The sequence below is a fragment of the Monodon monoceros genome, unplaced genomic scaffold (assembly GCF_005190385.1).
Source record: "Monodon monoceros isolate NGI ecotype Baffin Bay Population unplaced genomic scaffold, NGI_Narwhal_1 Super_Scaffold_20, whole genome shotgun sequence".
Classification (NCBI taxonomy): Eukaryota; Metazoa; Chordata; class Mammalia; order Artiodactyla; family Monodontidae; genus Monodon; species Monodon monoceros.
In genome coordinates, this window is record NW_021703777.1 from 123,072,957 (window position 1) to 123,099,957 (window position 27,001).

At 35.1% G+C, this 27,001-nt stretch overlaps 1 protein-coding gene across 1 annotated transcript in view; it reads left to right on the forward strand.

Annotated features, from left to right (window-relative positions):
- The window catches only part of HSPA4L (heat shock protein family A (Hsp70) member 4 like), a 50,665-nt gene extending 28,473 nt beyond the window's left edge, over positions 1 to 22,192 (forward strand). Inside the window, exons 13-19 of the mRNA XM_029234928.1 lie at positions 3,905 to 4,003; positions 5,922 to 6,059; positions 9,778 to 9,903; positions 10,202 to 10,309; positions 12,705 to 12,824; positions 17,178 to 17,339; positions 20,336 to 22,192. Of these exons, the coding sequence (XP_029090761.1) occupies positions 3,905 to 4,003; positions 5,922 to 6,059; positions 9,778 to 9,903; positions 10,202 to 10,309; positions 12,705 to 12,824; positions 17,178 to 17,339; positions 20,336 to 20,527 (945 nt within the window). The 3' untranslated portion in view covers positions 20,528 to 22,192. The remainder of the gene's footprint in view (positions 1 to 3,904; positions 4,004 to 5,921; positions 6,060 to 9,777; positions 9,904 to 10,201; positions 10,310 to 12,704; positions 12,825 to 17,177; positions 17,340 to 20,335) is intronic.
- Positions 22,193 to 27,001: the final 4,809 nt, after the last annotated feature.

Here is a 27,001-nt window from a genome sequence, read left to right on the forward strand (position 1 = left end):
TATTTCACTTTCTTCACCTCTTTTTCTTCAAAGTCTCTGTGTAATGTTTTAGACCTTTAGTTTTCTCTGTGTAATGTTAGTGAATCCTGGGCACTAAAAACAAGGAGAGTATGGCACCCATTTTCTACCTCTCCTGGCATTTCTTATTTGCTGCTTCTATTTGTCTGTGGGCTTGAAATCCAGTTAGCCAGTCCTTTAGGATGATCTCTTGAATGTGGACTTAAAAAACTCACTTTTGAATAAAATGTATGAATTTATAACATCTGCTTTGGCCATTCATAGATTGATTTGCTTACAAGAGTGTTTTCGGCTTACTAGAACCCAGGTAGTTGGTGTTCCATGTAAGGTATTTCTTCTTCTTAAGTGAGATGTTCCTGAGTATTTCTTTTATAATTTATATAATCAAGAGCCAAAAAAAAGGTAACTAACGTTATGGATCATATACTTAGCATTGTTGGTGAGCACATTCACATATATTAATCTCCTTTTAAATCCCTACCTTAGCTGATACAATAGGTGTTGAATAAATTGTAGTTTATTTCCTTATTCTTGCTAATAACGTAAATTATTTCCTTGTCGTTGCTTTTAACATAAGGGGTGATGTTGAGTATCCTACTGTGTAGAAAACATCCTGTGTACTGTATTGCTTAATGGTTCTCTCTAGGACTTTTCTCTTTAATTCTGTATCCAGAAGTTTAAAAGCTTAAGGCTTGGGCTTCCCTGGTGGCACAGTGGTTGAGAGTCTGCCTGCCGATGCAGGGGACACGGGTTCGTGCCCCGGTCCGGGAAGATCCCACATGCCATGGAGCGGCTGGGCCTGTGAGCCATGGCCGCTGAGACTGCGCGTCCAGAGCCTGTGCTCCGCAACGGGAGAGGCCACAACAGTGAGAGGCCCGCGTACCGCGAAAAAAAAAAAAAAAAAAGCTTAAGGCTTAAATACCATTATAAAGCAGTCTCTCCCTTCCCCCCTCCCAAAATGTGAACAAATTCAAAGTAGACTCTGGAAGCTAATTGTTTTAAGCTTTACAGCAGAAGGTAAGAGGATAATAAGTTCTTTTTTACTGTTCCCTAGTTGCTGACATTGCTGGCTCTTAGGTCGATGAAACCCAGACATATATCAGTGAGCAACAGTAGGAGTTCTTTGTTTTTGTCTTTCTTTGCATGAGAGTCAATTTATGAGAGATTATTTTATGGGCCTCATTTTTTCATTAAAAATTAAGATGGCTTCAATTTTCCTGAAAAACCATAACATAGATTGCCAACTTTTCTTCAATACAGTATAAGGATATCTCAGAAAATGGACACTTTTCTTCTAGGTATTTATTAATATCTGGACATATTAGGAAGGTATTACAACTTAGGCTTCATGGCACAGTGAAGGATCAAAGAGACTATCGTACTAATGTACCACAATTTATTCCCCAGTTGTTGACAATTTGGGTTGTTTATCTTTCTATTTTTAAATTCAAAACATCTGATTACTTATATGTACCAGGTACTGTTCCAGGCACTGAGGATACAGTGGTAATAAGCAAGATAAAGAAGGTCCCCACCCATCTGTAACTTACATTCTAATGGAAGAGGATAGGCTAGAAGCAACAAGATACCATATAAATATAAAGGAAATTAACAGCAGGGGATGCATAGTGGAAATTAAGTGATGAGGAAAGCCACCTGTGAGGAAGGAAAAGGAACGCTAGCCTGAAAGATGAAAAGGCAGTTTGAGAGTAAGGATCAGGTAGGTAGTTGTCCAGACAGAGAGAATAACAAAGGCCCTGACGGCAGGATATCCTTTTTTATTGTTACAGATACTAAGGTAGCTGATAATATAAAATACAGAAAAGGGGAGAGTGACAAAAAAAAAGAAGTTGAGAAGGTAGATCAAGGGACAGATTAGATAATTATTCTGGATTTTATTCTTAAGTGCTTTTTCATTTATTCAGCAAATAACTAGAAGTACCTAAATTGTGTGTTTGGATATAGCAGTGAATAGAAAGACAGTCTCAGCCCTCGTGGAGTTTAAAATCAATTAGAGAAGCCAGTCTAGAGGCACGTCCATTAACTTACCCACTAGTGATAATATTCCTATGAACCTTCTTAAAATTATTTTAAAAGACTAACAAATTACTCTCATATCAATTGTAAGATGTACAGTTTTCCACTTAATATATCTGAAATTGGGGTGGGCCATGCAAATGATAATATCTTATATTCACTGTTGCCTGTGGCAGTAATCATGAGAAGTTCTCATCATCTGTCTGTACATGTGTGAACTTGGTTGTTATTCCTAATGGCATGAGTAGGCAATTGCAACCCCTTGACATTAAACAACTTGAGGACCATTCAAGGAAGGAATATCAGTCCTGGTTGTTGTCCGAAAATAATCTATTGACTCCTTCTGGTAAGATAGAGAAAAAAACATCATAAAACTTGTAGAATAGGGGACTTCCTTTGGCGGTCCAGTGGTTAAGACTCCACCGCAGGGGGCACGGGTTCAATCCCTGGTCGGGGAACTAAGATCCCGCCTGCCACATGGCGTGGCCAAAAAAAAAAAAAACAAAAAAAACTTGTAGAAGATGTGTCGGTGGCTTATAAGAAAACATTAGAGACTATACAGGAGCAATTTTTAAACAAATGGCTGGGTCACTAATGCTCTTGATGGCACAGAGAACAATATTGTGTAGAAAAATTCAGACATCAACAACTTAAGTGATTTAGAAGAGTTGTATTCTTAATGTGGAGTAGTTTTAGAAATACCTTAACCATATTATTTGGTTTATTTCTTTTAGAGATATGAATATATACACAATAGAAGAGCTTTTTCAATAAGTATAAAATAAAAATGCCAAGTGATAAAGTATTTTGGCCTTAATTGGCAGCATTGTTTTCTTAGTATTACATGAAATAGAGTTATTAATGTATTTGTGTCTTTCTGCATTACCCCAACTCATCACTATAACACATTTTCCACCGCTTTTCCATCATAGGGTTGGGAAAATTGTAGAGTTGGAAGGTGGTAGGGCAGGGAGAATGGGGGGTGGAATTTCAGTAGCTGACCTTTTAATTACGAAGAACAGTGGTGTAAATTATCTTCTAACTTGTTTTTCTCTTTGGCACAAATAAGCATTTATTCAAGATAGCCTTCTGGACATTATATGTACACTTAACTATATATATATATATATATATATATATATATATATATATATATATATATATATATATATATATGAAGACCTAAACTATCCTGATTCCTGAATTCCAAGCTTTCTCCTTTTTAGGAGGATGGTGGTGGGGAAGATTAAGAAAGACCAGAAAAACTTAATACTTGTGATTGTTTGCCAAGCGGAGAGTCCATCTTGGCAATCTTATGGGTTGAAAATTTGTCTTTTAGACATTAAGAAAAATATTAAAAGTTTAAATTGTAATAATTCAGAGACATCTACTTAGACAGTTTTGATACATTTCGTTTGAGTATTTTCCTACATTTAAAAAATATAATTGAATTTATGTGTAATACTTAAATTTTGTATCTTTTTCTCTTTATTTTCCCACATTAAGTTCTTTATAAACATTTTTCATGTCAAGTTTAATGTTCTCTTTTTTTGTGAATCTTCGTTTGTGAATTTGACTTGAGAACAATTTTCCATTTATTTTGCAGTTATTTGGCCACAGGTAAATGAAACAAGATTTATTCACATAGCATCAAATAGATCTTTTCATTTTACTTACTACCTGTTAATCTAGTTATTTATAGTTACTCTCAAAAACAGCTTCTACTTCACTGTGTTCACATATTTGAAAACAGGCTTGAACTCTAAGATGCTGTTCATTACCAAACAAATAGAAAAAAGAAAGAAAGAAAAAGACTACAGATATTGTCAATTACATATTTTCTTTGCAGGATAAAATGCAGGTTGACCAGGAAGAAGAGGGTCATCAAAAATGTCATGCTGAACACACTCCAGAAGAAGAAATTGATCATACAGGAACCAAAACAAAGGTTTGTTATACTATTACTGTGGTTGTGTCTTTTTGAGATTGATATTTTGAGTTAATACATTTGCTGTGTAATGCATGCTTTTAATACACCTGGTGTTTTAAATTTCGTATTATGAAAGTATATAACCAGAATAAATACACTTCAGTGATTCACTATAGAAGATTTTTAAAAGAATGAACTCTAATATGAGTAAAATTATTTTTTGGTGGGAAAAAAAGATGTTTTTCATTACTTTTTTTTTCTCACTAAAAATCATGTAATCTCAGAAAATAGAAACCAGAATAGGACAAATGAAGAAAACTTAAATTAGCAATAATGCTGCATCTGAATATTAACCACTCTAAGCATTTTGCTGCATGTCATAAAGCTGTTTTTTGTGCAAAATAATATTTTGGAAGTAAAATTTTAAAGGATAAATGACTCTATTATTAAGAGTCATTATTTTATTAAGAAAATGATTGCTGATAGAAGAGAAGGGAGAAACACCCTGCCCCAGTCACCCCGATGAATGTGGCTACAGCTCTAAACTATCATCTTTGACAGATTTTTCTAACCTGAGCAGAATTTAATCTGTGATGGTTAGCTGTATAGATTTTTTCCAAAGGCTATAAAGATTCAGTTATAAATCCTAGTTGCTCAAGTAATATAAAACCTGAAACTCATTTTTCTAATTTTTTTATTTTATTCAATATGTTTGCCTTTAATTATTCAACAGCTCTATCGAGATATAATTTACATACCATGCAATTCTCCCATTTAAAAGTACAATTCAAAGGTTTTTAATATACTCACAGAGTTATGCAATCATTATCACAATTTTACGTTTTCATCACTCCAAAAAGAAGCCCTGTACCCATTAGCAGTAACTCTTTATTTTCCTCCCAACCCTCCCCTTGCCAGCTCTAGGCACCCACTAATCTTTTTGTCTTATTGACTTGCCTGTTCTGGACATTTCATATAAAAACAGTCATACAATACGTAGTCCTTTAATGACTGGCTTCTTTCACTAAGCATGTTTTCAAGGTTCATCCAGGTTGTAGGATATATCAGTACTTCATTCCCTTTTATGGCTGAGTAATGTATCATATGGATGCATACCACATGTATTCATTCATCAGCTGATGGACACTTAGATTGTTTCTACTTTTTGACTATTACGAATAATGCTATTATGAACATATACAGGTTTTGTGTGGATGGATATTTTCATTTTTCTTGGGCGTGTACCTAGGAATGGAATTGCTGGGTCATATGGTATCTCTGTGTTTAACAATTTGAGGAACTGCCCAACTGTTTTCCAAAATGGCTGCAATATTTTACTATGTTGTCAAAAATGTATGAGGGTTTCCATTTCTCTATATCCTCACCAACTCTTCCTCTTTTTTTTTTTTTTTTTATTATAGTCATCCTAGTGGGTATGAAATGGCACCTCATTGTGGTTTTTATTTTATTTATTTTTGGCTGGGTTGGGTCTTCGTTGCGGTGCGCGGGCTTCTCATTGTGGTGGCTTCTCTTGTTGCGGAGCACGGGCTCTAGGCATGCAGGCTTCAGTAGTTTTGGCATGCGGGCTCTAGAGTGCAGGCTTAGTAGTTGTGGCACACGGGCTTAGTTGCTCCACTGCATGTGGGATCTTCCCGGACCGGGGCTCGAACCCATGTCCCCTGCATTGGCAGGCAGATTCTTAACCACTGTACCACCAGGGAAGCCCTCATTGTGGTTTTAGTTTGCATTTCCAGCACAATATTTAGTGTATACAGGGTGTAAAATACTATCAATATTAAAATAATGTTTTTAATTAAAGTATAGTAGATGATAATAGTTTTGTTTGATTTTACTTTGTTTCATCAGAAATCAGTCTCTTAAATATATTTTTAAGCTAGTTTTAGAAATTTATACTTTTCTTGCATTTCTTTTGCAGTCTGTACCCTCAGATAAACAAGAGCGATTAAACCAGACCATTAAAAAAGGAAGAGTCAAGAGTATTGATCTACCTATCCAGAGTAGCCTGTGTAGGCAATTGGGCCAAGATCTTCTCAACATCTACATTGAAAATGAGGTATATAAATCAGAACTGATGTTGAAATAGGTGGTAGTGTGTTCTGAAATTTTTGTAGAAGTAAATGATTATCCGTCAAATTTGTGGAACTAGGCTATAACTCATAAGGAATTATTAAATAGATTATTGAACTATTTTATTTTGGACAAAATGCTGAGCTGTATTTGTGTCATGTACAGTGTAACCTTCACCTTAGTTACATGAAAAACATGGATTGTCTCCACTATAGAGAAAGGCCTTTCCAATACTAGTAATTCTTACCCCCTTTTATTGTGTCTTAACAGTAGCACACCCAGCAGACATTGTATAGGAAAGTATTACCAGCTCCCCTCTTCTAATGTGTTGTCCTTAAAGATTAACGTTCAATTCAGAATGTTTTCTGACTTCCATTTAATACTTTTTAGAATCTGTTGTCATTCTTGAAATTTTCTTTACGTATTTACATGCTTCATTTTACAGTCTCTTGAGGAAAAGAGTTTGGTTTCTTTACCAATAGTTGTGTGTAAAAAGTAATTTTTTTATATTAAAATTTACACTTAAGTGGTAGTTACTAATTTCTACAGGCTTGACTGACATTAAAGAAGGTCAGTTTTCTTTGAAGTGCCACATATTCTCCACTTGCTGCATGTTATTCTGGGAATTTCCTAAAGAGATTTTTGACTTTACAATGCTGCTCTTTCTAGTACCTAAGTATATCACCTATTCATTAGTTATTAAAGGCTACACTTTATGTGAAGCATTTCTATCTCTAGAAATAATTCTGAGATAATCCTGAATGATTCTGAATTTGTATGATTTGAGACTAATTTTCTCAAAGGAATGAATTGTAGGGAAGTGCAGCTAATGATAAATTTTGTGTATAAGATTTTTTCTTAAATTTTTAAATGGCTATTTTTTAAATTTTAAAATAAAATTATTTATTTATTTTTGGCTGCGTTGGGTCTTTGTTGCTGTGGTGAGCGGGGGCTACTCTTCATTGCAGTGCGTGGGCTTCTCAAAGTGGTGGCTTCTCGTTGTGGAGCATGGGCTCTAGGTGCACGGGCTTCACTAGTTGCAGCATGCGGGCTCAGTAGTTGTGGCTCGCAGGCTCTGGAGCACAGGCTCAGTAGTTGTGGCGTACGGGCTTAGTTGCTCTGGGGCATGTGAGATCTTCCCAGAACAGGGATTGAACCTGTGTCCCCTGCATTGGCAGGCGGATTCTTAACCACTGTGCCACCAGGGAAGTCCATGTCTCACTATTTTTTTTTCAAATTGGAATATAGTTACTTTACAATGTTGTGTTAGTTTCTGCTGTACAGCAAAGTGAATCAGTTATACCTATACATATATCCACTCTTTTTTAGATTTCCTGTCTCACTATTTTAAATTCACAAATATCAGTGCATTGTAGTATTACGTTTAAAATACTATGTTTTTGTTAAAGTACAAATTTTGTTTTTTATTAGTCTTCAGATTCTTTCTTTGCTTTTGATTTGACAATAATGATTTTTGCTAACATCTTTAAATACTTTGATACTTATTTAATCCTCAAACCTACGAAGTGTAAGTACTGTTAGAGAGCTACATTTAATAGATGAGGAAACAGGCAGAGGTAGACTGAATCACCGAAGTTCAAAGAGTAACCTTTTGTTTTGGAGCCAGGTAGTCTGTCTCCAAAGCTCAAGATCACAGCCACTGTACTGTGTCACTTACCAAAACCAACATTTATTCAGTACCAGTTATGTGTCAGGCACTGGACTAAATATTTTATGTGAATTACGTCAATCTTATTAACAGCCATACGAGACAGATAGAAGTAAGCGCTCTAGAATAAGAAAACTGAGGCTTAGGTTAGGTGACTTTGCTGCAATTTCAAAGGTAGTAAGTGGGAAACCTGGGATTTGAACACCAATATGTACAATGACATAGTCTATGGGGGGTTTTTTGCTTTTTTTGGTTTTTTTTGCGGTACGTGGGCCTCTCACTGTTGTGGCCTCTCCCGTTGCGGATCACAGGCTCTGGACGCGCAGGCTCCGCGGCATGTGGGATCTTCCTGGACTGGGGCACGAACCCGTGTACCCTGCTTCGGCAGGTGGACACTCAAACACTGCGCCACCAGGGAAGCCCTATGGTTTTTTTTTTTTAAAAAGCTTTTATTGAGGTATAATTCACATACCATACAATTCACTAATTTAAAGTGTACAGTTCAGTGGCTTTTGGTATTATTAATTTTTTAAATTGTAAAATACATATAACGTGAAATTTGCCATTTTGACCATTTTTAAGCGTACAATTCAGTGACATTAATTATATTCACAGTTATATAACCATTGCCACTACCTTTTTAAAAGATTTATTTATTATTCATTTATTTTATTTATTTTTGGCTGCATTGAGTCTCAGTTGCGGCACACAGGATCTTAGTTGAGGCATGCAGGATCTTTCGTTGCAGCGCGTGGGCTTCTTTCTAGTTGTGGTGTGTGGGTTTTCTCTTCTCTAGTTGTGGTGCATGGGCTCTGTAGTTTGCGGCACGCAGGCTGTAGGTGAGGCACGTGAGCTCAATAGCGGTGGCACATGGGATCTTAGTTCCCTGACCAGGGATCGAACCCGTGTCCCCTGCATTCTAAGGCAGATTCTTTACCACTGGACCACCAGGGGAGTCCCACCATTGCCACTATCTTTTCCAAAACCTTTTCATCACCCCAAACCGAAACTGTAACCATTAAGTAATAACTCTCATTCCTCCCTTCCCCCAATCCCCAGTAAACCAATCTATTGATACTTTGTCTCTATGAACTTGGTAGATAACTCATATAAATGTAATCATAGAATATTTGTCTTTTTGTGTCTGGCTTATTTCACTTAGCATAATGTTTTCAAGGTTTATCCACTTTGTAACATGTATCAGAACTTTATTTCTTTTTATAGCAGAGTAATATTCCATTTTGTATATATACATTTTATTTATCCATTCATCTGTTACAGATCAAGTGAGTTGTTTCCACCTTTTGGCTTTGTGAATAACGCTGCAGTGAACATTGGCATACGAATAACTGTTTGAGTTCCTGCTTTCAATTTTTTGGTTATATACCTAGGAGTGAAATTGCTGAGTCATAGTGTCATTCTTTTTTTTTTTTTTTTTTAGAATTTATTTATTTATTATTTATTTTTGGCTGTGTTGGGTCTTTGTTGCTGCACACAGGCCTTCTCCAGTTGCGGTGAGTGGGGAACCACTCCTTGCCACGGTGCGGGGGCCCCTCACTGCAGTGTCTTCTCCTGCTGCGAAGCACGGGCTCCAGGTGCACGGGCTTCAGCAGTTGTGGCACATGGACTCAGTAGTTGTGGCTCGGGGGCTGTAGAGCACAGGCCCAGTAGTTGTGGCACACAGGCCCAGCTGCTCCACGGTGTGTGGGATCTTCCCAGACCAGGGCTTGAACGCGTGTCCCCTGCATTGGCAGGCAGACTTGCCACCACTATGCCACCAGGGAAGCCCCATATTGTAATTCTTTGTTTAGCTTCTTTAGGAGCCACCATACTGTTTTTTCCTAAGCTGCAGTATTTTACATTCCCAACAGCAATGTACAAGGGTTTCAAATTCTCCAAATCATCATCAACACTTATTATGTTCCATTTCTTCGATTATAGTCATCCTAGTAGGTGTGAAGTAGTATTTCATTGCAGTTTTGGTTTGTATTTCCCTAGTGTTTTCATGGCAGCTAATCTGAAACTTTTTGAATAGGGGAAGATGATAATGCAGGACAAATTAGAGAAAGAAAGAAATGATGCGAAGAATGCTGTTGAAGAATATGTATATGATTTTAGGGACAAGCTTGGCACTGTCTATGAAAAATTCATCACTCTAGAAGTAAGTCTAAATTTTGTAGTTTTTTATGAGAACTATTTAAATGTTTGCTTGAGAATGCTAATATGAATTATGTAAATAAATGTACCAAATGTGTTATTGTTGTCAATCTTTTTGAGCACATTTAGGAATGGTTCTTAGTTATTTTTCCAAATTACAGAAGGCTGGTGAGAAAGATGTTTATAAATAAAAAGTCAGAAAAAAATAATTTTTTACACTTGAAAAACATTTTGTGCTTCCTTGATGACTTTTATTTCTAAGGAGAGCATTTTCAATCAGTATCTCTTAAATGTATAACTAGGACTTGAGAAAACTGTCTGCAATATTGGAAGACACAGAAAATTGGCTTTATGAAGAAGGAGAGGACCAAGCTAAACAGATTTATGTGGATAAGCTTCAAGAACTAAAGGTAAACTTTTTAAAGTCCGTGTTAGTGTTGAACAGAACATTAAGTTGTCCTAAAAATTATGGTGTAAGAGCACAGTGTATGTGTTTAATAAATACATAAGAAATTACTAAGGCAGGTATGTGTAAGAGGAAGTGTTCTCTGAATTTGAGGTGAGTAATGCTACATGATAACTGAAATTAAATAATGTATAATCATATTTGTCTATCATGATACTCAGATATAAAAATTTAGCAGATGACCAGAGTGTTAATATTACTTTCATACAAGCCATATGTTTCTGAGATGTCATTAATAAGTGATTTGTCAACCTGACCCCTTATCCATTAAAGGAGTTACCCTTGCTCTGCTTCTTTCCCCCTTGACTGCTCTGAGTTTGAGGAGTAATACACTGCCCTTTCCTGTTTTCACATTATAACTAATGTGAAATTAGTGGGACACCAGGCCAGCAAAGAACTTCAGAAATAGTACCCCTGCTCTTCAGTGTCCTTTTACAAAGAAATAAGGAGATGTGTCCACCAGCTGCCCTTTTTCTACTAGGTCAGTGGTCTGACTTTAAGAAAACACCACTATTACTCTTTTCCTCCTGCTTGCTACCCAGCGCTCCCCCACACAGAAAAAAAAATGCTTTAAAAGATTAGAAGTTCAGATTGGAAGGATGACAGGAAATTTTCCTTCTTAGTGTGAATCATAGCAGTCCTTTAATGTGCACATGAATTACCAGGGGCCCTTACTGAAAAGCAAATTATGGTTCAGTATATCCGAGTTGGGCCCATGATTCTGCACTTTTTTTTTCTTTTTGCGGTACACGGGCCTCTCACTGTTGTGGCCTCTCCCGTTGCGGAGCACAGGCTCAGGACGCGCAGGCTCAGCGGCCATGGCTCACGGGCCCAGCCGCTCCGCGGCATGTGGGATCTTCCCGGACCAGGGCACGAACCCGTGTCCTCTGCAGCGGCAGGCGGACTCTCAACCACTGCGCCACCAGGGAAGCCCGATTCTGCACTTTTTAATAAGCTTCTGGGAGATTCTGATGCTGCTGGTCCCTGAACCATTCTTTGAGTAGCAAGTGAATACACAGATGCTAGGTGATGACATTAATAAGGACTTCTAGCGTATGGGAAAAGGAAGCCCTTTAGGGATTGGCGGGGGTGGTGTGTGCAAAAGAAGTTACTTAACTTAAAAGCAAAAGAAGTTAATACCTTGCAAAAATTACCTTCATGCCAATAAATTACTTTCAAAGGGAATAATTAAAAAGCAACTTGAAAACCTAAGCTTATGAACGCAAAACTAGCTTTACTGTATTTTATCTTGGTGGTTTTTACTCCCCATCTCCCTAAAATATATATACTTGGGGCTGGAGGCGCAAACCAGGCAGCTGAGGCTAATAGAAATAACTGAAAAGCCCAGCAGCTCCCAGAATGGATTATTTCACTTCAAATATATAAGTAACCATAGAAATGAATGTTATAGATGTTTTCACAGGCTTTACTGTTTTTTTTGAGATGGCTTTTAGGAATTAAAATGCTTTCAAAAACATTAACAATAAAAAGTATGATGTGTAAAGAGACTAAATGCAATATGGTATCCTGGAACAGAAAAAGATGAAATCCACATAATCTGGAGTTCAGTTAATAGTAATACACCAGTGTTGGTTTCTTAGTTTTGACAAATTTACCACGAGGTATAAGATGTTAACATTAGAGAAAAGGTGCTTGGCTCTTTATTGTTTCCTTTGTAACTTTTCTGAAAACCTAAAATTGCTCTAAAATAAGCTGATTTTTATTTAAATATGTAAAGGATTTGAAAGGAAATATTTGTCTTTCTAATGCATTCCCCTCCTCAAAGTTATAGGAGGCTGTTTTAAAATTTAGAAACTCCCTCCTACCAGGCACCTGGGGCAAGGGGCTGAATGGGTTTTTTTGTTTTTAAGCACTATACTTAAAATACACATCTTAATCTAATGAATAAATGTAACAAATAATATTCAGTAGGTATTAAATATCAGGAAATCCCAGTAATCATGTTGCTTTTAGAGAGTTATATGCATTATAAATATTTGAAACCAAGTTTCAAATACCTGAGTCCTGCACACAGTATATAGTCCTTATGGTTTTCTTAATGGTTTTATAGACTTTTAACACGTAACTTTAAAGTAATTAAAGTTTTTCTTTGGATTTGAGAGGAATCAAGAGGTAATCTTAATGAATGAGAGAAGATAGGCATTCCTGTGTAGGATTCAGTAAGCAAATAACAACTGGAACTCATCTCCACGTAGGAAAACAAGAGGGGACATATTTTAATCTGACCAGCTTTCTTTCCTATTCATCATTCTGTAAGGGCCCAATAGAAGTTGTTTTCTGTTAATAACTTTTTCTTTTTAAAAAACTTGTGTTAACAGAAATATGGCCAGCCAATTCAAATGAGGTACGTGGAACATGAAGAGAGACCAAAAGCTTTAAACGACTTGGGAAAAAAGATCCAACTTGTCATGAAAGTTATAGAAGCATACAGAAACAAGGTATTGAATTCATAAAGTAAACTGGTGTGTATTACGCAGAGAGGGTGGGGTAAATCTAAAAATTCTCAACTACAAAGCTATAGCAGTTGTTGCTACCAAATTCCAGAGACATTGTGTACCAAACTTAAACTTTTTTTTCTTTACTGTAAAATTATCAGTAAAGGATACTGATAATTTCAAATACAGTGCAGATATGTGGCTTTAATCTTTTAAAATTCCCTAAAACTATATTATAAATTTAATCCAGTGACCAAATTCATTGTTTTCTTCTTAGGTGTTTCATTATAGTGCAGAAGGTTTTTTTGGACCTTTTTTAATTTACAGGCCTCTTTGAAACTAGACTCTGCTAGCATTCATTTTGTCCCTTGGCCTCTTTTTCTTTTGGTTGCACTTTGTCTTCCAGTCTTTCAGTCATCTGTAACTCCCGTATCATTTGTTGTTTTATATATGTGCCCAAATCTATCTTACTACCCTTAACGTTTCCACTGTTTTTCAGCCTGAAATATTTAGTTGTATAGATAATATCTCCATTTGGATGTAACAGTAAGATTTGACAAAATTAAGCTGATGATTTTTTCCCTCTAAATCAGAGGTTAGCAGGCTTTTTCTTTAAATGAACAAATAATAAATATTTTAGGCTCTGTAGGCCTACCATCTCTATACAACTACCCAACTTTGCCATTGTAGTGCAAGAGCAAACACACAATGTGTAAATGAATGGGCATGGCTGTGTTCCAGAATAACTTTATTTAAAAATTCAGTAAGTTGGATTTGGCCTGCAGGACAAGTTTGCTGACTCCTGTTTTAAACAGATATCCACTATAATTCCCCCAGGTTTTACCACTGATGTTAAAATTGCATCAGTGGGCTGGAGAGGCCAGCACCAGAAAGATTTAGGCAGGGTATTATCATAGCTTACATTTATCAGGCACTTTGCATGAATTATCTCACTTTATTCTCACAAGAATGTATTATGTAAGAGAATTGCAGTGCTTAAGCAAACTTGTCAAGGATTACACAGGTAGGTTAAGAGAAGCAGTCAGGATAAAACCTAAGCAATCTGAAACATACAGACCCTTAACAACTATACTGCTTTTCACTACACAATGTGGAGGGTGATTACTTATTTTAGAAATAAAGATTTGTAAATTCTGTAAAATAAAGAGTGCAATCCAGCCTACCTAAAAGAATAATCCAGGTACTGATTGTGAATGTGCCTGCCAATATTAGTGTCCATATAAGTACAAATGGAATTTAAGGATAATGGAAAAGTAAGAAGGAACAAGCAGACAAATAAAAACACCAAGAGTATTTCACATCTGGTATTGGAAGATCTGTATACAACTACCATAACCTAGTGTTCGCCAGTCTTCTTGAGGATGCAGGTTTAAAATATTATTCAAAGCAAGGCAAGATTTCACTTATGCTCAAGAATTTTGAGTTACTACGTTCCAGGCTCTCTTCAAGGTGCTGGAACTACAGCATCAAACAAAACACTGAACTTGTTTCTAATATGCTTCAGTGGGAAGAGATAGACAATAAATGAGTTACTATGAAGTAGTCAGATGGTGATAAGGGCTATGGGAAAAGTAAGGGACTGCCATAGGTGGAGATTTGTCAGAAATGCAGACTAATAAGATGACATCATGTGAGGGGAGAATTAAAGGACATGAGGGTTCAAGACGTATGATAACTATAAAAAGAATGTCCTTAACAAAGGGGGAATAGCAGTTGCAAAGGGGAGAATGTGTTGGAGTAACAGTAGGGAAGCCAGTGTGGCTCAGAACATTGCAGGGTGGGATTATCAGCTGCCAGATCATGAAGGGCCTAGTGGGCCATTATAAAAGTTTGGATTTTACGCTAAGATAGGAATCCACTGGAGGCTTTTGAGCATAGAATTCTAAATTTTGACTTTTCTTTTAAAGGCTACGGAAGCAGAGAGACTAGTTAAAACATTAGAATAACACAAGCAAGCAGTGACGGAGGCCTGAACCCAGAGAGTGGAGGGGGAAGAAGTGGTTGGATTTCTGCTGCATATATTTTGAAGGCAGCGCCAATAAGATTCACTGATAGATTTTATGTAAATATAACAGAAAGAGGAGTCAAATGACTCCAAGGATTTTTGGCCTGCAAGGGTGAAGTTGCCATTTACTGAGACGGGGAGAACTTGGAAGAGTAGGTGGGGAGGTAATCATGAGTTTGAAACATAGGTAAGTCGTTTCAAACATTACAAATAAGAATTCAAGTTGGAAGTTGGCTATAGAGTAGGGAGTTCAGGGAAGAGGTTCAGGCTAGAGATTTTTTTAAAGCATGCAGGGGGCTTCCCTGGTGGCGCAGTGGTTGAGAGTCCGCCTGCCGATGCAGGGGACACGGGTTCGTACCCCGGTCAGGGAAGATCCCACATGCCGCAGAGCGGCTGGGCCCGTGAGTCATGGCCACTGAGCCTGCGCGTCCGGAGCCTGTGCTCCGCAACAGGAGAGGCCACAACAGTGAGAGGCCCGCGTACCGCAAAAAATAAAAAAATAAAAATAAAAAAGCATGCAGATAGAGGGATGAATGGGGAGGAGATCCTCTTTATATATGTTGCATTGTCATTTCTTTCTGGTTTTGAGACTTCCAGTCTAAATCATCACATCTTAAGATCGTTGCCTACATGTGACAGCTGCAGTTGTCTCTTTCAGACAAAATTTTATTATGTATTGGGTTGGCCAAAAGGTTCATTCGGTTTTTTTGTAAGATGGCTCTACTAGCGCTTAGTTGTCTTAAACTTCATTCAAAACAATTTTATTAGATTGTATTTTTTGACAGCTGTCATATCAGCGTGCATTTTAAAAACAACATCAAAATTGGTGAATTTTTGTGTAGCCATTTTAATAATGAAGATGGAAGAAAAAAGCAACATTTTCGGCATATTATGCTTTATTATTTCAAGCAAAGTAAAAATGCAACTGAAAAACAAGATTTGTGCAGTGTATGGAGAAGGTGCTGTGACTGAACAGACGTGTCAAAAGTGGTTTGTGAAGTTTAATGATGGACATTTCTCGCTGGATGATGCTCCACAGTCAGGTAGACCAGATGAAGTTGATAGCGATCAAATCAAGACATTGAGAACAATCAATGTTATACCACGCGGGAGATAGCCGACATACTCAAAATATACAAATCAAGTGTTGAAAATCATTTGCACCAGCTTGGTTATGTTAATCACTTTGATGTTTGGGTTCCACATAGGTTAAGTGAGAAAAACCTTGACCATATTTCCGAACGTGATTCTCTACTTAAATGTAATGAAAACGTTTCGTTTTTAAAACAAATTGTGAGGGGCAAAGAAAAGTGAATACTGTACAATAATTTGGAACGGAAGAGATCATGGGGCAAGCGAAATGAACCACCACCACCACCACGAAAGGCCGGGCTTCATCCAAAGAAAGTGATGTTGCATATATGGTGGGATTGGGAGGGAGTCCTCTATTATGAGCTCCTTCTGGAAAACGAAAAGATTAATTCCAACAAGTACTGCCCCCAGTTAGACCAACTGAAAGCAGCACTCGATGGAAAGCGTCCGGAATTAGTCTACAGAAAACACATGATCTTCCATCAGGATAACCACATGTTTCTTTGATGACCAGGCAAAAACTGTTACAGCTTGGCTGGGAGGTTCTGATTTATCTGCCATATTCACCAGATATTGCACCTTTGGATTTCCACTTATTTTGGTCTTTACAAAATTCTCTTAATGGAAAAAATTTCAGTTCCCTGGAAGACTGTAAAAGGCCTGGAACGGTTCTTTGCTCAAAAAGAAAAAGTTTTGGGAAGATGGAATTATGACGTTGCCTGAAAAATGGCAGAAGGTAGTGGAACAAAAGGGTGAATGCGTTGTTCAATGAAGTTCTTGGTGAACATGGAAAATGTGTCTTTTATTTTTACTTAAAAACCAAAGGCACTTTTTGGCCAACCCAGTAATTCTTGTCAACAACTTAAACATATTCTGTTGTACAGTCAGAATTTTCTGTCTATCTTGCTATGTGCCTGCTTAACTTATTTTTCTTTACTCCTTGACAAATTTAAGTCCATGCAGCTTCTTTCTTGGCTAAGTACTACTTTTTCCTCTAATACTCTTCACCATTCTTTTCCAAACCTGACTTCTTCAGAAGGCCTTTCCTTTTAAAACCCCATACTGATTTTTCTTTCTCCCAGTTTCTTCAGTTCTGTGTAGTCTGTAAATGGCTTCTTCACATGCGTATGTGTGAGGTGTACACTCAATAAGAGTCTTAACTCTTTTAAGCAGAAATTATCAATAAATTGGTGCTTATTGAAAAACCTGTTACATTAAGTATTTTTTTTTCCTAATAGGATGAAAGATACGATCATTTGGATCCTGCTGAAATGGAAAAAGTAGAAAAATATATCAGTGAAGCCATGAGTTGGCTGAACAGTAAGATGAATGCACAGAACAAACTAAGTCTCACTCAAGATCCTGTGGTGAAAGTTTCAGAAATAGTCGCAAAGTCAAAAGTAAGAAACTATAAACTTCTTTTTCAGTCACTAAACATTTTTAATAGGAGCCATACTTTGAGAAATAATCAGCTTGGCAGAAGAATATAGAAAAACAGGAATTTGAGGCTAATCTTTAATTTGGGGGGAAAAAAACATTCTAGGTGGGACATCTCTGTTCCTTGATTTAATTAGTCATATACACAAAGCTGTCTTTTAGATTTTACATTTTAAGTGTAATACAGAATGAAGTAAAGCAATGTGACAACTCCAAATATGTCCGATTTTTCTAGGCTGTATAATACTTCTGAGCCTCCATTGTAAAACTGCAGTATATGTTTGTCTTTGACGTAGTTTGAAATGTGTAAAATTCCATGGTAAAATCTTACTTATGAGATAAACTTTCCAGTTTAAAAAACATTACTAATACTGAAAATGTCAAAGGTTATAGAAAACACTATGAAAAACACGGGGACAAACATGATAATAAAGATCAGCATCTAAGTAGAAAAATGAGTAAAGACATTGGTAAAACATCTGACAAAGAAAGAAATACATATCCAATAAACATGAAAAGGTGTTCATCTTCATTACTAATCTAAGAAATGCGAATCTCTTCTCTCTGATTTGGTTGTGTGTTTACATTCACAATCTTTGCCATAATTGCCAAGGGTGTGAAGAAATGGACGCTATTCCTGAGCAACTTGGTTAAATTTGTTACCGTTTTTCTGGGACATCATTTCAGAATATGTATAGAAATTTAAAATGAGTTTACCCTTTAATGCAGAAATCACAATTCTAGGAATTCACCTTAATTTGACTGTTGCATAAGTATATGCAGATAAATACCCTTGCTTATGATAGCAAAAAACTGGCGACAACCTAAATACCTATCAGTAAGAAACTAGATAAATAAATAGATGCATATTTCAATATTAAAACACATTTCAACAATTAAATATAGTATTTAAGATATCAGAGGTAAATCTATTTAGATATATAGATTTATACAACATATTCAGTGAAAAAGGAAAGATAACTTTATTTAGATTCTGTAATCTAACTGTATCAATTAGCATGTTCATAGATTTGTATGTTTGGAGATGTGTGTGTGCATGGACATACATCTAGGATGTTCACCAAAAGGTTAGTTATGTTAATCTATAGGAGATGGAATTTCAGGTGATTCTTTTTAATCTAGTTCAGTATGTCTGTAGGTATTTGATTCATTTTTAAAACAAAAACAGGTTTTAGGGTGTTTTTAATTGGAGTATATTTGATTTACAAGATTAGTTTCAAGTGTACACACAGTGATTAATGTTTTATAGATTATACTTCAAAGTTATTATAAAATATTGGCTATATTTCCTATGTTGTACAATATATCCTTGTAGCTTATTTATTTTATACATATTAGTTTGTACCTCTTAATCCTCTACCCGTATCTTTCCCCTCCCCAGTTCCCTCTCCCCACTGGTAACCTCTAGTTTGTTTATATCTGTGAATCTATTTCTTTTTTGTTATATTCACTCATTTGCTTTATTTTTAAAATTCCACATGTAAGTAATAACATACAGTATTTGTCTTTTTCTATAAGCATAATACCCTCCATGTTGTTGCAAGCGGCAAATTGTCATTCTTTTTTCATGGCTGAGTAGTAATATTCCATTGTATATACGTGCCACATCTTCTTTGTCCATTCATCTGTTGATGGACACTTAGGTTGCTTCTTATCTTGGCTATTGTAAATAGTGCTGCTTAGGAACATTAGGGGGCATGTATCTTTTCAAATTAGTATTTTCATTTTTTCTGGATATTTACCCAGAAGTAGAATTGCTGGATCATATGGTAATTCTATGTTTAGCTTTTTGAGGAACCCCCATACTGTTTTCTATAATGGCTGTACCAATTTACATTTCCACCAGACGTGAACCTAGAGTTCCCTTTTCCCTATATCCTTGCCAAAATTTGTTATTTGTATTATTTTTGATGATAGCCATTCTGACACGTGTGAGATATGTCATTGTGATTTTGATTTGCATTTTTCTGATGATTAGTGATGTTGAGCAACTTTTCCTGTACCAAAATGGGTATTTAAAATCATAAAATAAGAGTATTTTCCTTTTGAGAAAGTTTGGCAAAGAATCTATAGTAATTTACTCCTAATCAGATGAGATGCAGAGTGTGATAAGAACAGTTTGCACTAAAACACTCCCCAAGGATGTTACTTTCTATGTTTCCGTCCCTATCCCAATATCTGTGACACTGGTCTTGAAAGAACTTAAAGTGTTTCAGTAGCTTTATCTGAAATGGTCTTTTATTTCTGTGTAGAAAAAGCAAGGATATGGAAAATATATCTCTTTTAAATTATTAAGTTGAATTTACTTTCATGGCTTATTTTTCCTTCAACAGAAAAGGCTACTGAGCTGTTTTCAGAAAGTAAATGAAGTCAGTGTATATATTTATATAATTCCATTTATTAAAACTGTTTTTTGTAAATGTTGAGAAATTTTAATTTGTGCAATAGGTATTACATGATGTAATTTTCATAACAGAGCTCTCGGCATAATTTAAAGGAATGAATTAAAATTTATTCCTGGGAATTCCCTGGCGGACCAGTGGTGAGGACTCCACACTCTCACTGCCAAGAGCCCAGGTTCAATCCCTGGTCGGGAAGCTAAGATGTCGCATGCTGCGCGGTGCAGCCAAAAAAATAAATAAAATAAAAACTATTCCTGCCAAAATACACTGTATTCAAATTATGAGGAAAAAATTTTAGGAACAGTAAATACAGAATATATTATTAAAGACTGAATAGTTTCTTATCACCCCTGACAAACACTAGCCGAGAAGGTAAATCGGTAGTTTAAGAATTAGTTGATTATCTAGCTGAGCCAACAGCTATTCAGGAATGTGGAATTATGTGGAAATTTAGAAAGTTAAAGTGGACTTTAGAATGTTAATGGTAACTTGTTACATAATATTTTTAATATAATCAATTTTCTTCATGTCTTTAGGAACTGGATCATTTCTGTAACCCCATCATTTATAAGCCCAAACCAAAAGTAGAGGTTGCTGAAGACAAGGCAAAAGCTAATAGTGAACACAACGGACCAGTGGATGGACAGAGTGGGACTGAAACTAAACCAGATACAACAAAAGACAGCACACAGCATACTAAATCTTCTGGAGAGATGGAAGTGGACTAAGTCTTAATTTCAGCTTCACGTAATTCAAACAATGCAAGTAACCACAGGGTCCATTTTTCTTTTACATCTGGTACACACAACAGACGTTTAGTTGTTCTTAACCACTTTTTGTCATTTGTTTTTTGGAGTAGTTTTGAAAAGTGTTTTATATTGAGTGCACCTCCTGTTCATTTCCATTGCTGCTTAATGTGAAGATTTAGCTGAATATACATTAACAAGTCAGTTTAAGCTTTCCTAATATATTTTATGTCAAACATGCAAGATTGATAAGTAGCTGGCAACCTTATTTAAAGCTTCTACTTGGATAAACCTCAGCTCCTTTATTCAGGAAAGGATACTGTATTGTGCTACTGTTGCAGAAGCATAGATTTAACTGCATCATTATTTTGAAAAACAAATATTGAAACTGATGTGGTTTAAAGCCACCAAGTCACTGACCTTTTTCTAGTTATGGTATTGTTATAATTTAAATATTAAAGCAAATAAGAGGTTCCTTGACAAATTAGTCCATCTCGTTGGTGTGCCATGAGAACTTCAAAACTTTGTTTTCATCATATAAATGAACTAAATCACACATTGAAAAGGAAAATGCACAATTTTATGTTAAGGTGACACCAGCAGTTAGCTTCTTTTCATTAGTCATGTGGATTGATGTTTCTTAGAGTAATTCAGGGTCTTTAGCACTTGAAACTTTTGATCTACTTGTCCTGAAGACCAGCTGCTGCTAAAGTGATGCTGGCCCAAAAATGATGAAGCATTTTTGATGAAAATACCTTCATGTTAAGGGGGAAATGCTGTTGACCTACTCAGACATGCATCTGTGATGTTGATAACCTTGTTTTAGTTTTAGTAGTTGTTTTGGTCTTCTTAATTGATTTTGTTAATATGTTAACAGAGGGCAGGGAGAAACGGCACAATGTGTATTGCATTATATACATTTATCACTGATTTACTTAATGTTAACATATAAACACTAAATAAGCAGTAATACTTGAAAAGAAGCACTTATACCATAGGTCTTAGGAAATACTGCTTGTAATAAACTTAACTGTGTTACACATCAACAGGCAAAATATAGAATGTTACATAGTGTAATATGATGTGATTAAATTATAGTTCCTGCTGTTACAATACCTGTTCAGACCTTGGCTCCAGTTTTGGTGCTTCATATATAAATTATATGGGTTGAAGGGCTGTGAAATTAAGATATTTTAAAGACTTAATCTGTGCTTCATCACCTGACTTGTTCACACTGTTCAGTTCTGTGCAGAAGCTTGATATGGGAGCAGAATGAAATGACTTTTCAACCTACAAGAAAAAGAAGCATAGACAATGCATGGGCACTTGTGTTCTTAATGCCAATCAACTAGATTGACATAGGTTAAAATTTTGAAAGGCTCAGTTTTCCCCAAAGCTACATCATCTTTATATTAAGGATTTAAAAAAAAATTAATATGGACTTTTCTTAAGTAATAAAAATTGAGAGTTTAATATCTTTAGGGATAGTCGTTACTTCTCACAACTAGTTCTCTAAGAGAGATTCTGTTTCTACAGTGTAGTCTGCACTGAAAGGAAAGTATGGAGCAGTGCATTTTGCAGGGATTTTTATTCATCATTTTTGAGGGAGATGTCCCTTTTTTGCATTAAAAAATCATATAGACCCAATATATTTTTTAATGTTTTCAAACTAATGAAGTAATTATATACATTGGTAATGATGAAATACATTTTTTTAAAAGCATGTTTGTTACTTTTCGTTGGTATGTTGAATATATAGGTTCACTTCAGTAAGAGCATAAAAGTTATGAAAGGGAATATATAACAGTACACATAGGGCATTCACAGCTTTTTAAGAAGAAAATCTCCACCGACTTTGTTAGGAGCTGTACCTCCAAAACTAATTGGGAATATATGGGAACAAAGCTTTCTGCATCTGAATTGTGTAGTACATCCTGACATTTTCCAGTTCCATAAGTCAGTTTATATAGTTCTGTGTTTTAGTCAGAATTATAACATTCCAATTCCTGCAGTTATGTAACACTTCATTTAATAAGTTAAATATATCCAAAGATAATATGTATACTTTTCCTACCCATTTATTCAACTTAAATGATTTTCAAAAGCCCTTAACCTTATAATTATTTATTGAATACGGTAATAAAAGAGAAAATGTTCTCAATATAGTTTTGGGTAGAAGGCATGGGTTCAGTTTAATTTTAATCTGTATGAAATATGCAGTGCTTAGATGAAAAATTAAAGATCTTTTTTCAAAATAAAAAGCCACTATTTTAGAAGTTATTTTTAAAAATACATTGCAAAATAGGATGTATTCCTGTAGTAAACAAATAAGAACTAAGTATGTAGGAAATGATTAATAGGATTAATAGGAAATGATTAATTTAATGTATTAATCTAATACACTAGGACTCTGGAAAAGTATAAATTGTTTGGTTTTAGAAATCAACTCCTGATAGCCAATCACATGGTGATTTTAAAAACAAAGATTGCTAAATAATGTAACAAAAGAAAGTCTGTGATGTTTTAATTCCTTAGCAATATACAGAATACTTAAGTTTTAAAACAACTATTGATACAAACAGCACACCAAAGAATGAGGCTATTGGAATAACAGATAATCTCAATTTTAAAAAGGTAAAAATTAGACTTTAAGAAGAAATAAAGATTTCTTAGACTTTGAGGGGTCAATTTTTAGTATACTTATGATTATATTTCCTAGCTAGAAGTCTTCAAAGTGAATTTTGGGGATCAATTACCAACATAATAAAGTGATATGTTAAAACAGTTTATCCAAATTAGCACAGATTCAACTGTTTTGAAAGACTATATTTAAAGATAATAGACATTTGAATACAGTGATCAATTGACCCAAAACAGATCTAACCATCCCTGTGTTTTCATAAATTTGAATTGTAATACTAAGCCTACAAACATTCCCATTAGGATTTTGTTTTGTTTTTAATAGTTGGTATTTGGTAGTCCACAACAATTAAAGTCTTGGCATTAACTTTACATATCATAGATTTAGAAGTGATAGACAAATATAACTTCATCTTTCTCAACTTTTAGAATCTGACAACAAAAAAACTTCAGTTCTAAAGTAGATGTTATTTTGTGGTTAGACTTCAGAACTTCTAAGTGGAATTTGGTTTTGTGATAGTGGATTCTGTAAAACTTAATGAGAGGCATATCTAATTGTATTGATACCTCAGTATTTAAAATCTGATGGCATTGATTAAAGTCAGCCACTGATATCTTTTCAAACGACACAGGTGTCAGGATGCTTATAAAGTCTGATTCTAATGTTTTATTATCCTCTTAACTACAGTATGTTTTATAACTATCAGTCATTTACCAAACTAATCTTCTTAGTCAATTTCAGAAGAGACAGACTTTTTGATCAAAAAAGAGGAAACAGTTTTAAAATTACCTTTTTTTTTTTTTGTCAAGGTTAAGCCAAAGTATAATTTTAAAACAACTTCCAGGAAGCACATAATCTTTTCTTTTGATAAAAAGTAATAAGATTTAATGCAGATCAAGACCAGGTCTTTAACCAAAACAAAAGCTTTAGTTATTTTACTTTCACATCTCTAATACACAATAAACTAACATTAATATTCTTCCATGTTTCTTAACCAGACAGCTCTGGGTTTATAATATAGCCAGATGTCTTAAGTTTTTTTCCCTTGTTAAATTCAAGGGTGATTGTTTCATACAATAACAGGGTACCTGGAGTTTTTAGAATATTAACGAACTGCTTAGAAGAAAAACCCCTAAATGTCTATGGCAGTAGTCAGTACCTATAAGTGGTAATGGCTCTTTCACCTTCCAGATCTCTAGGGGTACCTCTAGCATATTGTTCGAGTAAGCATTAAAACAAAAGGCATGTCTGTTAAGATACATTATGAAATAACTTGGAGCTTTCAAGTCAAAGAAAGAAAACTAATAATTGAATCACGAACATTTGACTTAGTCTGTCAGGCAGGTCAAAATCCATATCAACAACAGCAACAAAAATAAATGGTAATGATCTTTGCTTTGGAATCTCTAATTTACTGTCATGTCCTAGGTCACATGATGAGTATTAGGGAAGTGTATTGATTACCCATCCTATAAAGAGATTAGTGAACTTCAACATGTTTTAGATAGTTTAATTGCATTATAGTATATTACACTATAAGTGGAAATTATCTTAGTCTTTCCAGTTTTCTTGTTTCATCTCTCAGTTCTGGACTCTTAAATAATCATTATATTTCTCTCAATTATATTTTGTTTTATTCTGGATTATTCTTTAAATCTTTCATGGATTTAAAAAAATACTTTTACGATCACTTTGATAGCTAATTTTATTACCTGTCTTTTTACTTTAAAACCAAATCTTACTGTTAAGAATTTTTTGACTCTTAAATTTATACTTGAAAAGCCATGTTATAAGTTTCCATATGTAATTTCTCTAAAATTTAAGAGGCTTAATAGATTTTTCATATTCTGGCCTTTGAATACTTTTAAGTAGTTCTAGACCAAAAGAGGTCAATTTTGTGACTACTGTGTATTAAGTAACCAACGTCCCTCGTTTTTAATCCAGATATCAATGTAAGAAAAAGGGTCAGAAATTCAAAATAGTTGTTAAAGATCAGACAACTTCAATTCTTTGCTGCTTTCTGATTACATACATGTGTTGTGCATCCTTCTTGTTTTTTTTCAGAATTTCTTAAATTTTTTGCTTCCAAGACCTTGAGTTAACATGCTCTTGAAATCTTATGGACCCACCCAGAATGTAGATGTAAAAATGTAATTAGAAATGGAGAGCTAAGCAAAGGAAACATTAAAGTGTTGTGGTTTCTTCACCTGAAATAATACTTTTATGGCTTAGTCTCTTGGAAGGAGACTCACATTAAAAGTAAAAAATGTTATATTTGGCAGGATGAAGCCATCGTTGTTTAATATAGAAGCAAATTTTTAATGAAGTTACTGAATTGTTTAGTACTAAAATGGCATCCAAGTCATTTTTCCTTTCTCCAACCATTATTAAAATAATTTATACACATAGTGACTCCGACTCCAGTCATTAGTATAAAATACCTTCTGGCAGTTTAGTACCTACTAGCTTTTTTTTTTTTTTTAAAGAAAACTACTGCATTTGATTTCTCAATTTCCCAGTTTGTTTTTAGCACAGAGTGACCAGTGTAAAGCAGAAAATCATAATCAAGTGTGATGTGTCTATAAACTGCATATAACAGACCCTTAGTTTCAATAAGCAGACATGAGAATGGTTTGTAATGTTAAGTCGGTAATGTTATTATATATGATGCTAATATATATGTGGCATACAATTTTGGTTCACATTTAAAATGTTTACATTTCACAGAATCAAAGTATATAAAACATTATGTATATAAAATGGCATCTTCATACTAGTGAACAAATAGCAATTGATAAATGCATTTCATTTTTGGATGGCAAGTGCACATTGTCAAGAAGTTATGTAATTATAAATATATTTACTTACTCTTTGAACCATGAGTTTTACACACCTGAGGCTTAATGTTCACATACTGAACTTCACTGACTTGGTGGTTTGTGGACAGGTCATCAGAGTCATTTACATAAATTTGCTTGGCAGTGAGGGTTCTGAGTAAACTGACAAACTTTTTAAACCATCAAATGATAATCGATTCTGAAAACTACAATAGTAGTTTGCTAATATTGTGTTGTCAGCAAATAACTTAACTTTATATTAGAAGAGAAAATCTAGCGATAAATGAACTAGACTTCAGAAATTTTCAGTACACAAAGAGGAGCTCCCTGCCCAAGTTTCTCCTAACCTCTTTTTGAGAATTGCTATTCCAGTTGAAAATGTGTCAAATAGCATGTTGGGATAAGGAAACAACTGAGGTCCCCTGGTCTAGATTACAGCATTTGGTGCTTAATCTTCTAGTGCTTGAACAATTTGTGAGAATAAGAAGGATAATAAATCCTCAACTCAGAAGAATATTTATACCCCCATTTAACTTTCCAATGAAATGGAAATGAGTACTTTCAAAGTCTAGAAGGCTAAACAGTTGGCAGTTCATTCCTGTTCATCTTATCCTGATTTGGGGAAGAACTGGAGAGGATTTTGCTCTTTTTTTTTTTTTTAACCCACAACCCCTAGTGATTAAACAGCAAAGAGTTGATAACCTTCCCGAGGTGAAGAAGGAATGTCCGTTGACTGTAAGTACCTCCTAATACTTTATTCTCAAGCTCTCCCCTCTGCTGAAAGGTAAAGAAATCGGTTCAGGATGGTTCATGCATCCTGCAAATGCCAAAAGGCAATTTGAAGCAGTTCTGTTGAGCAGCATTTCCTTACTTTTCTTCACAATTACATTTGGTCTCCTATTTAACCTCACTGAAAAGGATTTGTGTATTCGTTTTAGACATAACAAGATTCACGTTAAATTAAGAACCAATAACTAG